The 17,648-nt window shown below is 37.9% G+C and overlaps 1 protein-coding gene across 3 annotated transcripts in view; it reads right to left on the bottom strand.

Moving 5' to 3' along the window:
• ano2b (anoctamin 2b) overlaps positions 1-17,648 on the bottom strand; it is an 89,165-nt gene that overhangs the window by 59,703 nt on the left and 11,814 nt on the right. For all 3 annotated transcript variants that reach the window (XM_088348566.1, XM_088348567.1, XM_088348569.1), the window contains 5 exons: positions 14,605-14,931; positions 5,887-5,985; positions 4,933-5,081; positions 4,797-4,851; positions 4,680-4,731 (listed from right to left, as the gene is read on the bottom strand). In XM_088348566.1, the coding sequence (XP_088204692.1) occupies positions 4,680-4,731; positions 4,797-4,851; positions 4,933-5,081; positions 5,887-5,985; positions 14,605-14,931 (682 nt within the window). The remainder of the gene's footprint in view (positions 1-4,679; positions 4,732-4,796; positions 4,852-4,932; positions 5,082-5,886; positions 5,986-14,604; positions 14,932-17,648) is intronic.

The raw sequence follows: 17,648 nt of genomic DNA, 5'->3' as shown, positions 1-17,648 counted from the left end.
TGTGACTCAGCCCTCATTTGCCTTTCCTTTCAACGCATTAGTAAATACTGTATTCCCAATCGCTATCTAGCTAGTAGTTGCTACTTTGAATGGCGACATGATCTAAAAAGGCGTGACATAAACAACTCGGAGGAGAACGGAAAACAGCTTTATTCTAAGTAATGCACTACTTTTGACCCTTTAGTCATGGTAACAGGCAGAGAAAGTAATTAATCAGATTACCTTGTAACTGAAAAAGATTTATTTATATTTATAACGGCGTTATTCTCAACACTGGTGTTAAGGCATGCAAAATAATTTGTTGTTGATGTTTTATAGTGGGGAAAATGCCGTTAAGAGGGTACGAAAAAACATGTTATTCCACACGGCAAAGAGCAAATGTCGTAAAGTGGGGGTGCCGTATCCTGGGGGTCTACTGTGATGAGTGGCACATACCATCCAAAGAATCCACTGTGAATTAACACCTCGTCAAAATGGATATTTTACATCCACAACCGAAAATGGGAGCGAATGAGTTCAATGTACTCCTCTCTTTTCCATCCGCTCGTAAAAAGTTGCGCCACATCTGCTGGACTTTTTAGTGTCAGGCAAACTGGGAGTGCCGAATTTAGTCTCCTCAGGGGAGGACGAGGACGACCTGACCTGAGGATGCATGCTCCGGACGACGGACACTCTCTTAACTGTGTTGCTAATGCGGGATGCGGGACGCTATGATTGGGTGAGCTAGTAATGAACCTCAGAAAAAGTCTCCTAAGGCTCATTCTGCCCCGAGGATGCTTGACCCACTTGTAAAAGCGGCGAGGGGGGAATCCCTCTTTGTTACGGTGCCAAAATGGAGCAGCAAAACTAAGAGAAAATGAGGCTAAAGATATGTCATTCATTTTTTTAGCCACTCCCCTCAAGCTGACACCTTCTGCTCGATTGGGCATGCCAATCACACTATTCATATTTTAATACTGCATACCTGGCAAAGAATTTTATTCTGTTACCAAGTTTATGTTACATTTTGTTTTCATTTTGATTTTAGTTCACATTGATTGAGAACAAATAAAATAATGAGGGAAAAAAACAGGACATGTAGGTTTTTAACCAAATTAGAAATATTTTTTGGTTAATTATGAATGAATGCATATTAAAATGTTTTGGAACTTTTTTATTTCAATACCATTTTCTATTGTTGTATATCTATGAGTGTATAGATATAAACATCCTTTTTTGCTCTTTGTTTTCCCTTCCTGTTTGCTTAAAGGTTTCATATTGATATACTTCATATATAATTCATAAATAAATAAATAAATGCAAGATTTGATTTAAATATTTGACAATAGATATTAGTTTCATCAAAAACTGCATTTAAATATTTTGGAGTCTTTAGTAATTGATCCAAGAGTCAAGACTGTCATTATAGTCAATAACATAAAAATCCATGAATTATTATTTTGCAAACCCGATGAACAGTTTTTATGAAAGGAGTTTTCCCTTAATAATAATAATAATAATAATAATAATAATAAAATATTGTACTTCGAAGCGCCTTTAAGGACACCCAAGGTTACTGTAAATATAGCAGCAAACAACAATAAAGCAAGAATAAAACAAGAATATACGAATGGTCACTTTGCAGTTTGATATAGATTAGGGGGCGGGAACCTATGTTTTTATTTCATGAGTACATCTGGCTCTGAGATAAAATACAACTTGCGTGATTATTTACTGTATTGCTACACAAAGCCGATTTTAGCAAGAGCAAAGCCGGAACTAGACTGAATTGATATAGGTTGGGTCTAGTGTATATTAGACACGGTCTAAACCAGGGATGTCAAACTCAATTGCACAAGAGGCCAAAATTCAAAACACACTTAAGGTCGCGGGCCAACCAGGATAAACATTTATTGAACACACTTAAACTGAATGTTTTTGGCACATAAATATGAATAAAAACAGACAACAATATTAAATTTAAACCTTAAATCACTTATACAGTATTTATTATTTTGCTGTAAATAAAGATAGCTTGTTAAATTATACAACTTAGAACTTAAACATCTAAACATTAAAATAACATTCAAATTCCTTTGCTCCTATGTCAATATATATTTAAAAAAAAAAACTTAAATATCCCAAAAGATTTTGCTCTCCTTAATATATCTCCTGTCAAAAGTAGAAATATGAAAATGCTACAAAACCTGTAAATATACATAAAACATGTATTTTTCAGAAATAACAATTCTAATCATTCCGTTTTCTTTGCTCTTATGACTCTGATTTGATCATTTGCTCTGATCGCAGCCGGACACTGTGTAGTTCTTTGCAGTATTGTGTTTTCAGCGCGGCAAAAAGGGTATAGTATATATATATATATATATATATATATATATATATATATATATATACATATATATATATATATATAGTATATAGCAGGGGTCGGGAACCTTTTTGACTCAAAGACCCATAAAAGCAAAATGTATTAATTTTATTTTGGGAAAGAGCTACACCATATATTATGAGACAAATTTACTAAATTGCTAAACCCGCGCCCCTGACAAAAGCTTAGTCTTCAGCACATTTATTTTTGATGATTTGATAAAAATTATGAAAAGAGAATAATGCCAGAGCCCATGTCCTACAATCAACAAACATACCACTTTAAACTTGTCTCTTTCTTGCAATTACTCAAGATCGGTTAAACTCATTTTGACCCTTTTTTCCTACATATTGGTCTCAAAACCAGATGCAAGCATTTATTTTGTAAAAACGTCACAACATTCTGAGAACAGGGAGCCTGATGTGCTTACTTTTGGCGCAGACGGAGTAGGGCGAGAGATGGGAGGGAGTGCTTGCACTTTTTGCATAGCTCCACCCATCCCTCCCACTCACCCAATCCAATAACTTTAAGTTCTCTTCCGGTGTTTTGGCGTATTTACAATTTGTTCTGTGGATTCATCAAAAAATATCTGAACACTGAACACAGATTATACAGTGAGCTTTTATATAAAGGATTCTTTAGCGTTGTACAGCAAAAACGAGTTTTTGTGTGTGTGTGTGTGTGTGTGTGTGGCACCTTGACTGTAAATCATAGTGAAAACGTGCCCTATATATTCTGAAAAGTACTGTCTGATATATAGGTCTCGGTTTGGCTTTGCGTGTATCTAGCCAGGATCAATTGTTTAAGTTTTGAACAAGATAGAAAACAGGCCATTAATAACTATTTATCTATCTACTTTCGTCATATCCCTCAAGAGGGGTGACCTACAGCAAGACAAACACATACAATAACAAAGAAAATAAAAGGGAAAAAAATAGTAAAAAAAACACACACAAAATTTTTTGGACCATGGCCAACCCAATTTCCCAAACAATTTAGGCAGCTCGGCACCTAAGTTGGTCATGCTTTCGTCCCTCCAGATGAAACGGGACACCAGAAAGCGGCCATGTCACTCGGGTCAGGGTGACACAACACACTCTTTTGTTCAACAGCAGGGCCCGACAGCTTTCACTAGTTTACCCCTGCCGCAACATACGGGTGCCCATCCCATCCTTTAAGAACGCGTCCACAATCCCACTAATTAATCCATTAGTAATCCATTAATAACAATAATGTAAAATGGTCTTGCGGGCCGGATATGATCACACGGCGGGCCGGATGTGGCCTGCGGGCCGGGAGTTTGACACATGTGGTCTAAACTATAGTTTACAGTCAAGGTGTCACAACAGCAGACCTAGTTTCGGCTGGGCATCGCTAAAGAAGCTCATTAAACAATGTATGTTTACTGTTTAGACACTTTATGACAGAAACTCAAAGAACAAACTGTAAAAAACCCCAAACTCCAGCAATGCAAATTGATTGGGTGAGCGGTAGGAATAAGCGGCTCTATACACACAGCCCACGCACTCCTACTCCACCTTGCCAGCGCCGTCTGCACCGAAGGGAAATACGTTGACGTATTTTGTGACATTTTTACAAAATAATTTGTTTGCACCTAACTTTGAAACCATTATGTAGGACAAAATTGACCGTCCAAATGAGCTTCAAAACTGTAGAAGGGAGACACATTTTAAGTGGTATATTTATATTGATATGGGACACATATTATGTTACGTCATTATTATTTTCTGATAGATCTTATCAAATCAGATTTGTCATAAAATAAGTGGTGTTACTCTCTGTCAAAAAAGAGAAAATATTTTTGCTTTTATGGCTGTTTGTGTCAAAGAGGTTTACAACCCCTGATATAGATAATCATTAGCTCTGAGCTACCCCCCCTTTTCTATTTTTGGGTATATTTTTTATCATTCCTATTTTCATGAATCCATTGATTCATTATTTTGTAATTGATTATTGAATGTATAAGTTGTATTATTACTATACATACTCAATTTTTGAATTTTATTTATTTACTCAATGAGTTATTTTAGTTTTCTGGATGGTGTGACTATGTAGCCGAATGTGTTATTTGGGTGGGAAATGGCATAAGTTCATGATGCTTTTCAATGGAGACACATATGTTTAACACTTGTTCAATGTTAGTCCTTAATTGTCTGTACCACCGGTAAAGAGAAAATGTAAGTGAGTGTGAGAAATATGTCTATAAATAGAAACCAAAACATATAGAATGAATAAAAATTAAAAAATACTGCAAGTAAAAAAAATAAAAAAAATAATTCCAAGTTCTTACCAATAGTCTGACAGGTCCGTGCACACACAGTCCTCCTCAAGATTTCGTACACCTTGTACACGAAACAGAGATTGGATTGAAAAAAATATTTTCAGCACAAATGCCGTCAACACTCACGATGCGACCCCTGGTGGCGTTGTCGAAGAAGGTGTCTTTTGATGTGATGTTGTACCTGAGAAATGCAACACATTTTTTTTTGCAATGGATGAATAATAATAATTCTAATGAATAATAATTTCAGATTTGTTCTCACAAGTGGAGCTTGTCCCTGGTGAAGCAATGCGTGAGGAATTTGGTGGGCCCGTGGTCCTGATGGGACATTCTGGGCTGGAAAAGCCTCTTCAGCTTCCTCCAGACGTTGTTCACACTGTTGAACGAACTTTCTTCTTTGATTTCGTAACGCTGTTGCACACGTCGGACCGAATATGAGACAAATAGAATCTACTGCCGCGCAATCAAGAGTATTTGGAATTTTCTTCGGAAACAGGTATCCCAATAGCCCCCGCAAACCTGACGCTGTTTTCAGCGGTGTGATTTTCCGCTCTCCTCCGAGTTGTTTGCGTCACGTCTCTTTAGAGCATGCCAAAATAGCGACTACCATTTAGTCAGATGACGATTGGATTTATAATATTTACTAATGTGCCGAAAGAAAAGGCGAATGAGGACTGGGTCATGAAAAATGTGAGCCCTATATTTGACAGAACCCGACTTGTGTCATTTGCAACCAAAACATCTCTATAGCCGGTCTTGAAAGTGAACGAAAGGAGCCGGCTGTCCCCCAATCAACATCTTATCCAATCTTATCATTTCTTTGTAATTATATTTTTGTTAATTATATTTAGTTCATTTATTTAGTATTTTTAAAGTTTTTAATGTTTAATTTGGAATTATTTGATTATATAATGTTTTAGTTCTTTATTTTTTATCATTTAATTTTTATTTTATGTTCATATTTAATACTTGACAATTTTAAAGAGATTTAATTTGTTTTTTTTTGTTTTTTATAATTCTTTATTTTTCATATCGTTTTTCTTTTCTTTTAAATGTAAATTCTATTTCCCATTTACTTATGTATCGATTATTTTCTATTTTCATTTATTTTTGTATTCATATTTTTATTTCATTTTTACATTTTTTGCTGTCAATTTTATATTTATACTAGTATTATTTTTTCAAAAGTACTATATATACGGAATATGTCTCTTACTGTCTTGGTCGGGACTTTAATTTTGAGAAACTCCGCTTCCCTGCACAGCACCGGCCACGGTGCATGGAGGCGAGTAAAGCTCAAGCCGTGGGACTTCACCTAAAGAAGAAAAAAAATAGATGAATATTGATTGATACCTTTAATCCCACTCATGATGAGAAATTAGACATTATGTTTTAATACTGAAGTGCTAACTAGCCCCCACAGGTGGCAGAATAAAACAAAGACACCAACAAAGAAGACACTCATACCTGAGGCTTAAGTAAGTTGTAGTGAATTCAGTTAAATTTTATAGACGATTGGAGTCAATGATATTTGTAAGCATTTCTATGTGGAGTACAAGCTAGCTAAATTGACGTGTTACCGAAGTGGTGCATGGTGCAACCTGGTTCTGGTGCAGCATTTCTCTAACATCATGGCGTCCCGGGTGGTGTCGTACCCTTCGTATCGTGAGAATCGAAGCATTGGCTATGTTTGGATCAAGAGTCTCAAACTTCCTAGCTTGTTATCTACCTTTGTTTTTAGCAATTTTTTACATGTTTAACTTTCTAGCTAACTATCAAGCTAACTTTTTCGCTATATAGCAAGCCATCTAGCTAAGTTGCTATTTCAGAATTGCATATCAAACGGTGCTCTCAATAGTAACAAAAAGTAGCTTGACGCTTGAAAAAGTTTGGAAACTCTTGATCTAATTGAAAAGAGAATACTATAATATATAAAAATATATAATATTATATCATTATAATATATCTCTACATACGACCTTCTCTAGTTGCGAGAAATTCTAGATATGAGATGTCTTGGGAGCAAAAAGCTTGCCTGACATACGAGAAAAATCCATATTATGAGAACATCCAGAAGCTACCACTAGAGGGCCAAGTCCTCGAGACCTCGTTCTGCCAGCTTTAGATCGTCCCGGTTAGCACATATGTTTCCTGCCGTCCAAACGTGATTCTGTGCTCTTGTTTTGTGATATCATATTTATTTATTGTTGTACTGGCTGCCTTTGACCCCTTGGAAAATGGGGACAAAGAAGGCTGAAGCCCAGGGCCATGGCCCCTCAGCGGGGAAGCCTGGCAAGATTCCACCACGTGGCTTGGATGGTCCTTGGATGATTCTCCTTCTCTCAATGGGTATAAATATAATTCTGACACGTTATGAAGTAAATCATAATTATTGAAATCAGTTGATTCTCTTAGAATCGGGCGTATTAATCCGTACTTTCAAGGACTGCGGAATTTTCCTCCTCCTCCTTAACACCGTGAGTTTTCATGTCAACAATGTCTATTGTGGTTTCATTTGACTTCCCTTGCTATGTAAATTAATCGTAGTTTGTTTAGAATCAAACCACATTGCATTATTTTTTGCGTGTCTATATATTCTGTCCCTTTCAATTAATCAATCATTATTAATATCGATGAACTGCAAAAACAATAATTTAGCGCTAAAATACAATATGTTGAGAGGATCATGAGCACGAACACCGAACACCAAATTCGATTCCAAACCAAATTAATATAATTTAAAGCAATTCTCTCTATACAACCAATGCACATGAGGTATTTTAGCGAATATGCCAAAGTTGTTGTGTCACACTCAATATTGGGTTTTCAATTGGATTATTGACCTCATGCAAATGCAGCCATTGTTGAAGGTAAAGTAACACTCTCCGGAGGGGGGACAGTGGCAACCCGATTCCCTTTCTGGCCTTGGACGCCCCCCGAGATGGTTGACTCGCCCTGGTCTGTTGGTCTGCAACTTATGTAGCGGTTTGATGGACAGGCTGCTTCATATTGCTGCCACTCGGGCTACTCTTGTTTCATTATCTCCTCTCTTATCACATTAGCCACTTCCTGCTTGACGGATTCACTACCATCCCAAAAACATTTGGGCTTTTTGGTGAACAACTAACAGCTGGACTTTGATCTCAACAAAACTAGACTGAATATAACTGAAAACTATGATGAAATTTTAAAAAATCTAAAAGTGGCACCCACCCATTGACACACTGTCCCCACCCAAAGAAAATTGGATGCAGTGGTGAAGGCTGTTTGTAAAAAAAATAAAAATAAAAAAAGACAAGCAAAAAAAGAATAAAGTAAATAAGAAAAAAGGAAAAAAGAGACAAAAAGTAGGAGAAAAAAAAGTTAAAAGCTAGGGAAAACAGAAACAAAACAATAAAAGAAAAATGGAAAAACGAAGAATGCTATCGAGAATGTTTAACTCATTTAATCTGTTTTATTCTAAGCAATTATAAACTGGAATCCCTGCATGAAGCAACAAAATGTTTATTTAAAATATTCACTTTTTATTGTGACAACAACTTAACTAAAGAATACAAAAGTAAACCAAACATTAAAAATAAGCTAATCGTGAAACACAACCCTAAAAAACACCAAAGATAAAAATAGTTGTGCCCCCCGTGCTTTTATTATGCCCCCCGTGAGACTCATATCTGGCAACGACCCTGTTGACAACGGTTGAAGAAAGGTAACTTGTGGTTTGAATCTGGCACTCCTGGTCTAAAAGAGACGCATTTCTGGGTCAAGATAGATCTCTTTCAGTCACTTCCTTTTGAAAACAGGCCACCTTCGGTTTGACGCAGGCACTTCCAGTCTTAAAGCTACCGCTACCAATTGAAAACGGCCACTTTCTGTAGAACACCGGGCTCTTACTGTCTAACAACAGGCACTTACTGTCCCAAAACAGCAAAGGTTTTAATATTTCGGAAATGGAAAAGAGTAAACAAAATGAAAATTTTTAAAGGAGGCATTTTGAATTTTGGGGGGTAATTCAGGAATACTTAATGTGCTGTTTTTGTTTTTTGAGTTGGGATGTTCTGTGGGTTTATTGTAACTTTAATCGCACCAGCCCGTTAAGAGAATCAGGAATTTATGATAAGCCAGTTGCAAATCAGGAAGTAGGAGCACATAATAAAACACAGCCTGTTTTAATCCATAGACATCTGCCCATATCTTTTGCCATACAAAAAATCTGTCCATATGTCATCGATTTTTATGTTCACTTTGGTCAATGTTGTCATGGCCAGCATAGTCGCCTTGGCGACCGGCTGGCCCCGCCCCCTGGGCACCAGCTGAAGCAGATAAGCTAATTGCGTGTGTGCTACTTAAGGCTGGGTTGTGGGTTTTGCGGGTGCTGGCTCATTACACAATTTCCGTCCTGTCTGCCTGTCTGTTTTCGCCTGAGTCGGAGGAATCCTGTACTTGCCCATTCTGAGTGTAAGAATGTTTTGTTCTGTTTTGGACGACTTTTATTTTGTTAAATAAAAGTTGTGATTGTCAACGCAATTGAGTTCTCCCTTCCTGCCTCCTGCCTCCGTTCTGGTCCGCTCCTCCTACCTTGTGACAAATGTTGATGCTTTGTTTGGCATTTTGGGACTGGTCTTTTCAAGCATTTGGTACGGTATGTCTGGAACAGCTGTCAAACTTATTGGTTAATAGATAATTCAAGCAAACGGATGACAAACTTTCAAGACTTAATAATAATTTACTTTCTGTATGATAGACTGCAATGTAAAATATAGTATATTTGAAGAAATGCTCCTTTTCCTTTTCTCAGTTGTACACCTTTTTTCAAATCAATAAACTTGTGGACCGACATCTCGCTGTATTCAGAGTTTTGAGACGAAGGAGTTTAAACTACTGCTAAAGTACATTTGAACATGCACCGAGGGGCAGCACACTGGAAACCCTGGGACAACTGTCCCATAGGAATGAAAATGGAAAAATGGGAAATGAAAATGACTAAGATGGGAATAGTGTTAATTGCATGTAATCCCTCGTTATTTTGCGCTTGTCGGCCTCATTGCATTGTGGGATGGAAAATGTTTTGCAATCCCTCTCTCTATACACATATTGGCGCGAGCACAGGCCTGTTGTCTCTGTTTTGCTGCTTTTTCCATCAAAAATAGAAATACAATTGTGTAGCGGGGATCTATTACTCCCAGCCCGTTTGTCTGCGAGTTTGGATCAGCAGTGTGCACTTTTGTTGGAACTCATGGCTATTTTTTTTGCCGATATTGTATTTTCACAGGGACAGACAAAAGGCACTTTGTCAGGAGGCTCTCCATTCTGGCCCTTCTAAGTGAAATGCACGGTTGTGGCTATGATCCATTATTCCCAGTTGACTGTTGCTGAGAGTGGTGGCCAATGGCATGATCCAATATGCCCATACCATATTTCTGTGAGCAGAGACTGGCAGAAGGCACTTTTGTCTCACTGCAAGTTTGTGACTGTGATCCATTATCCCCGGCTGACTATAGCTAAGAGCAGGGTCTGTCAGAGTCAATTTGTTTAGTGGTTTGTGCCGCTGAAGTGTGAAATGGTGGCCTACCTAGAATAAACTGCACTGTTCTGGCTGAGATTTATTATCCTCAGTAAATTTTTGCTAATAGTGGGGACAAAAAGAGCAGATTTCTGTCATGTTTGGTGGCTCTTTTTTCTGCTTAAAATGAATAGAACCTACTCAGCTGCAATCCATTATCCCTGCTCGACTATTGCTTAGAGTTGATATGTTCAAAGTCTGGGCCAGGGGCCAGTTACGGGCTCTGATCAAATTTTACTGGCCTTTGTCATAAAATCAATAATATGTGTCCCGCCAGTAATGTTGACTACTGTATAAAGTAAATATGTTTGAAAAAAAATCTCCATTTCACCAGATGACGGCAGTAGCCCTTTGGTCACCTTGCCCTTGGCTTTCTGTGAGAAGTTTATCCCACCCCATTTCTGTTACGGCGACTGTAAATAAAATAAGGAATGTTGACTGCGAGGGCCACCGCTTCCAGGACAAGTGGAAATTGGGGTATTTTTTTCCCCAAAATCCGAGAAAAGATAGTGGCTTCTCAAAGAATATAAAGTCAAGAGGCAATGTGAGACCAAACATGCTGACCAATGTTCCCTCTAATATTCCATGGATCTGAGCGTTCACACAAAGTCGGTGAGCAACGCTTGAAACGACAGTGAGCTACCATAATCCCAAGTGTGGCAAGATAATTAATTATCAAACATGTCCAAAACTTGACATCAAGTTACATTTTGCTGAGTTTCCGGCAATGCAAAATTATTTTTCTCTTGAATGAATTGACTCATGTACTATTGCAAAGGTTGTACGGCCTACAAACGTCATTTGTTCTTACAATTCTCTCACAAGATATCCATTTCTTTTTATATCCTGGTATATTTTGTCGCATAATATTAACATTTTTGGGGGCTTATTTAGTCGGTGTAAGATAGAGTTGTACTTAATCACATTTTTTAGTGGAAGTACAATGTTGGCAACAAAATTCACTTGATATAATTGGAAATTATTTATTCCGTGTTTTTTTCTACTTTTTTAAAATTCCTTTAAAAAAAATCTCATTGTGTTTATTTTTTCCGAGCTGTTACTTTTTTCTTTTTGTTCTCTATTTACTTTTTTCCTACATTTCTTTCTTTTCTTTTTTTTCTGGCTTTTTTTCTAAATTTTTCCCTCTTTTTTCTCTTCCTTTTGTTTTCTTTTTTTCTCAGCTTTTCACTACTTTTTCATTTTGGTATTTTTTTTCTTTTTTGTTCTATTCCCCCATTCCTTTAAGTCATTTTGTGCATAATTTTACATAATATTTTGTCATGTTGGGATTAAAGAAGCAAAAACAACCTGAAGACCCGTTAGGAGCCGAAAGAGCCGGTTCCATTTAGTGAGCCGAGCCGAAGAAGACGGTTCTCGACAAACTCTACTAACTTTACTCAACTTCGTTCTACTTCGACTCGACTTCAAAATACCGCATTTAGGACACAACGTCAGGGGAACACATGTATTTTTACCTTCATGCACTGTAACTTTGACTTAAGTCGCTTCTTAATAAGTAATTTTGAGCCCTCATTTTTGTGTGCTGGCTAGATTTTCTTGTGCGCTGAGAATGTTTGAGCAGTGCACAATTGTGCGAGCACTGCGCAATTGTGCACGCGCGCAGCTTAGAGGAAACACTGATGCTGACTACAAAAAGCTAACTGTAAATGAACGCTTTAAAACAGGGAAGCAAATAGAATCTGTTTTAACGTCACAGCAAATAAAAATGGTGGGTCAAATAAAAATGTTACAAAGGTGAGCTACGAAGATGCTGATTGCCAAGCACTGCAAACATTTTGACGAAGGGTGATTTTTTTAAATTGTGGGCCCTCAGACATTTTAGACTTATCAAATTGGGCCCGCTTTCTGAGAAGTTTGGACACCCAAGGCTTAGAGCTGAAAAAGCAATTTTTTCTTGTCTGGTCCCTATTAACTATGATAATCAAGAGTTTATGTTGAGTTTATTATGGGTAAAATGTGAAAAAAATTGAAGAATTACCCACAATTATTTTGAAGGTCTTTTCCGTCACGCTACTGTAAAGACATTCATGACAGAATCAAATACTTTGACCACATTCACCTTCCCCACAAAAAGCAACGGATATAAATACATTGCGAGTCTGGAGAAGGTTAATTAGGAGAGGGATTTCCAGTGTCTTTATCTCAGTAGGGGGGGGGAACTAGGACGCAGCCGGAGAAAGGGGGTGGGGGTATTACATAGAAGAGGGTGATCATTTAGGCAACAGCATGTTGCCAAGTGAGAGGCGGGAGTCGAGGAAACGCTGAAAATGAATGATGCTTGCCAAGTGGGAGGCCATCGACACGACGCCTGAAGCTTGATGTAGAAAAACAAGAAAGTGAGACTAAAAAAATCTAGCAGAAAGCTTCTTTCTGACTTGAATATACCTTGGATCTTGATGTGATATGAACAATCGTGCTCGAATATCAAAAATGGGTAAATATGCGAAAAAGCTGACATTGTTGCCGTGGTAACACAGAAGGCAACGCTTCTAAACATGCCGCACAGACTATGGAAGCCCAAGAGTGCCAGTATGCATTAAAAACCAGTCGATTGAATTAAATAAAAATCTTTTTTACTCCTTTTTTTAAACCTGGGGGTCATTTCTGTATAATGAAATATTTATTATATTGTTGAAGAAGTATTCTATTAATATTTTATCTTGCCTTAAATCTTTCATAAATTGTATGTTTAATAACATCATATTCTTCATAATAATGTATTGAACTTTCATTTCCATAGTTTTATATCAAATATTTTTCTTTCTTTTCGACAACGACCTTTTTATTTCATAACACCAATTTACGGAAGACAGATTCCCGCTAACAATCAAAATCAGTGGGTGGGTTCTGTGCTTGATCCTTAAGATCGATTGGTGTTCCTGGACATCGGTTATGTGTAGCCCTGCCTGGAGCCCCGCCTCCTGTGGTTTATTTGACAGTACGAGTCATTTTTCTGTAAAAGTGTATTCGGAAATTAATATGACCCTTTTCTTTAAATTCAATTAAATAATGATAATAAGAAAACCAATGAAATAAAGAAACACAATTCTAAAAAAGTAAGATGTCTTCAAATTGAAAAATGTAATTATGGTACATTTTCAAGTTCTAAACCTTGTTACATATTTTTTCTTTACTGAGCAACTTTTTTTCTTCATTTTTCTTTATTGTTATTTTGGTACCGGAAATCCATAACTTTCAATTTGCAAATATATATCTGCCACACACCCCCCAAAAAGTTTGCGATGGCATATAAACATCCATTCTTTGAGGGAAGCAAAGTTTAAAGGACAATATGTTTTTTTTTTAAAAATCACGATTTCTACGTTCTATTTAGCATACAACTCATTTTATTAAGGAAAAAAAAAGCTGACTTTTCATTTAAAACAAACAACTCGGTGACCAGTAGTGTATATACAGCGTATAAAGTATATAGCATGCCCTTACAAACTGTCATATTCTCCCCATACAAAATACAAAATAATCATAGATCATATATATATATATTTTTTTTCGGAATAATGCATGACGGGAAATCCCCAGGCGGCAGACGCATGCGCACAGTAGCATCAAATCGCTCGCTTTGTTTGCAACGAAAAAAACGATACCGAGACTGAGGCTTCCGCGGCGAACTCCTCTGACTTAATTGATTTGCCGTTTCGTGATAGTCGGTATATACCGGATGGTACCCTTCATTGACAAATTTCCTTGTACGTCATACTCATCTTAAAATGCATAAAAAACGTACTTTGTATGGCAAAACCGTACAGGTTGACAGGTATGATATAGATGTACAAAGTGTGTGTATATATATATATATATATATATATATATATATATATATATATATATATATATATATATATATATATATATGTATATACATACATCTATCTATACTGTTGCCCTGAAACTGGCTGGCTACCAGTTCAGGGTGTCCCCTGCCCACTGCCCGAGGACAGCTGGGATGGGCTTTAGCACCCCTGCGACCCTACTGAGGATAAGCGGTGCAGATAATGGATGGATGGATATATATATATATATATATATATATATATATATATATATATATATATATATATATATATATATATATATATATATATATATATATATATATATATATATATATATACATATATATATATACTGTATGCATATATGATATATATAACTGGACCTTGTTACTAATTAGATGGTATTTGAAAGTAGCTGAGTACCGTAACGGCAGTCGAGTTACAATATTTTACTAGTAGCACGTTACTGGTTACAGGAAAGCATTCATTTGTAACGCGTAAGTCCCAACACCGGTCACAACCCATAAAGAAATGGAAACACCAAACGGGATCAACCCACCTCCTGATCTCTTTCAATCTCCAGGCCGGCCTCCAGCAGGTTGGCCTCGAACTCTTGCCTGATGAGATGCGTGTCGGGGTCACCATGCTCCGCCCCTTCTCCGTCACCAGGCTCCGAGCCTCCACCAGGCTCCACCTGTCCACCCTCATCCAACTCAATGAAGACCGCGGCCTGGCCCGTGTCCCCTTTCCCGTCCAGGTTGCCGTTAGAAACCATTGACAGTCGATCCAGGGAGGCTTGTCTCCGCTGGTGGAAGACCAGGACGTAGTCCACTTTGCGCCGTCCGTGCGCGAAGTGGATTCCCGCCTTGGACGCAGAAACCTGGACCTAAGGGAGGGAGGGATATTAGAAAATGGGAAAATCAAACGATATGTCCAAGGCTTCCCTCGCCAAAGCAGGGCTTACGTAAGCGCTTGAATGATCAGGAGCACGAGTGGCTATTGGCAGGTTCTCAAAAACACTCAAGTGAGAACTTTCTTGTGGGCAGCCGAATCACCTTTGCTCCTCCAATTCTTTATTTAGACCAATTGTTTGCCAGGAGACGGAACATCGAGGACACGCGAGGGTGATTTTTAGTGCTGCCGTTTTTATCAGATGGAAAAATGGAGGTCTGCGTTTTGGGTTGTTACAATAAACAATATTGCTTAAAATGGGGGCTGAGAGAGCAAATTTGTGTCATCACCTATTTCTTTCTTGTGCTTCCCACCCAAAATGAACCGCAATCGAGCAGCCACAATTCATTACCCCCTGGTCGATTAATGCTGCAAGGAGGGAATGGCAGAGCTTATATTTATGCTGATTTGTGTAATGAGCTTCTTTCTTTCAGTTTTTTTACCACATAAAATGAACAGCACCCATACAGCCATAATCCATTTTCGCCCGGTCAACTTTTGCTGAGATGAGGGATCTGCGGAGCACGTTTTTTTTTGGGATGGGTCTGCTGAAGCATGCCATTGTGGACCGCCTAAAATGAACTGAACTGTTTTGCACATGATCAGTCACATGACCAGTCGACTATTGCTGAGTGGGAAGCAAGAAAACAAATTTGTGTCATGTGTAGTGGCTTGTTTTTCCAATTTCCACCTTAAATGAAATGCATTGTTGCAGCTACGATCTATTGTCCCCGGTCAACTATTGCTGCTATTTGGGGCTATTTTGTGGAATCTCACATATCATGGGGCTATTTTGGAGGTAGCACTCTGGCAATAACTTTGTTTTGCATAATAAAGATCAATATAATTGCCATAGTCTGACGTCACCAAATCAACAAAATCATTATTAAAAATATGCTTTTCCACAGTGCTACTTAGTTCATTTTTTGAGACTGGTGACTAAGAATAAAAATATTTTATCTAGTACGATTCATTGATTCATCCGGAAAACAGATTCATCAAAAATTCAAGTGACGGTCGTCGCAGCTCGTCAATTATTTGAGGAACAAACTGAGAGGGACGAAAAAAAGGTGATATTTGCCGTATTTAGGTGGCAGGTGGTCAGAAGAGCAAAAACAAACAACTGTTGCCGACCGCGACACATTGACAGGCAGAGGGAGAAGCGTAATGACAATAAAAAAAGAGAGCGGCACAAAAGAAACTATAGTATGAGTGGGGCATGCACATTCTCTCTCATTTGTGGCGGGATTTTTTTCTGTCCTAAGAATGGAGGTTGAGCTTTTTTGAGGATTGCAAACCCCATTGTTTACCTTGGATATCATCCCAACGTAAATAGAAACAAACTGAAAGTAGTAAAAATAGGGCCAGGCAACAGGTAAATTAAAATTCTTCCACTCCAAACTAAAAATCCAATAAAAAGTCATGTTGTCCTTCTACATCCGCTGCTACACAGTTTGTGGTCCAATTTTCAAAATAAAAGCAAGAGCCATTTGTTACCTGTTTTTTAACGTTCTGCAATTTACACTGACAATGAAACTTGCTTGTAAACATTGTTGTTTATACAAAGGATGTTACAATTAGATATTTGTCTGACATCTTCTAAATAAATCTCCGATAATGATGCTCCGATATTTATGCTCATTTACAAGCAGTTCAATTACTATAAAATTCGGACTATAAGCTGCAACCTTTTCCCTAAGCTTTCAACGCAGCGGCTTATGCAATGATGCAGCTAATTTATGCCCGAGCAGTAAAGATAGGCAGTGAAACAAATGAAATGGGGGAAGGCGCCCGGGTTGGATGTTTGTACCGCTGAATACTTGAAGAAAGGTGGAACGGCTATGATTGAATGGTTAGTACGCTTGTTGAATGTATGCTTTTTAAGTGGTGTGGTTCCTGTTAATTGGTGTAGTGCATGTGTGGTGCCATTGTATAAGGGTAAAGGTGATAAGTATGAATGTAGTAATTTGAGAGGTATCAATTTGTTGTCTGTGCCGGGTAAGCTGTATGGAAGAGTATTGAATAAGAGAGTGAGAGGAAGAACAGATGAGGTGGTGATGTAGGAGCAGAGTGGTTTCAGGAAAGGAAGAGGATGTGTGTATCAGGTGTTGGCAGTACGGTAGGTGTGTGAGAAATATTTTGTAAAAGGTAAAGATGTTTATTTGGCTTTCATGGACTTGGAAAATGCGTATGACAGAGTTGATAGAGAGGCGTTGTGGCAGGTGATGGTAATGTATGGAATGGGTGGAAAGTTGTTGGAAGCATTGAAGAGTTTTTATGTGAACAGCAGAGAATGTGTAAGAGTAGGGAGTGAGACAAGTGAGTGGTTCCCTGCGTTGACTGGTGTGAGACAGGGGTCTGTGATGTCACCATGGCTGTTTAATCTGTACACGGATGGTGTGGTGAGAGAGGTGAATGCAAAAGTATTTAGCAGAGGTGTAGAGATGATTGAAAGCAGTGGAACGGTGTGGCAAGTAAGTCAGTTGTTGTTTGCAGATGACACAGCGCTTGTGGCTGATTCTGATGAAACATGAGAAGGTTGTTCATGGAGTTTGGAAGAGTGTGCAATAGGCATAAGTTATGTGTGAATGTTGGGAAGAGAAAGGTGATGAAGTGTTCACGTGAAGGAGTGGGCATGGCGTTAGAAATAAA

This window comes from Urocampus carinirostris, chromosome 11 (genome assembly GCF_059441175.1).
Source record: "Urocampus carinirostris isolate Australia breed hairy pipefish chromosome 11, RoL_Ucar_1.0, whole genome shotgun sequence".
In the NCBI taxonomy this organism is placed as follows: domain Eukaryota; kingdom Metazoa; phylum Chordata; class Actinopteri; order Syngnathiformes; family Syngnathidae; genus Urocampus; species Urocampus carinirostris.
This window is presented reverse-complemented; position numbering and strand designations above follow the sequence as displayed.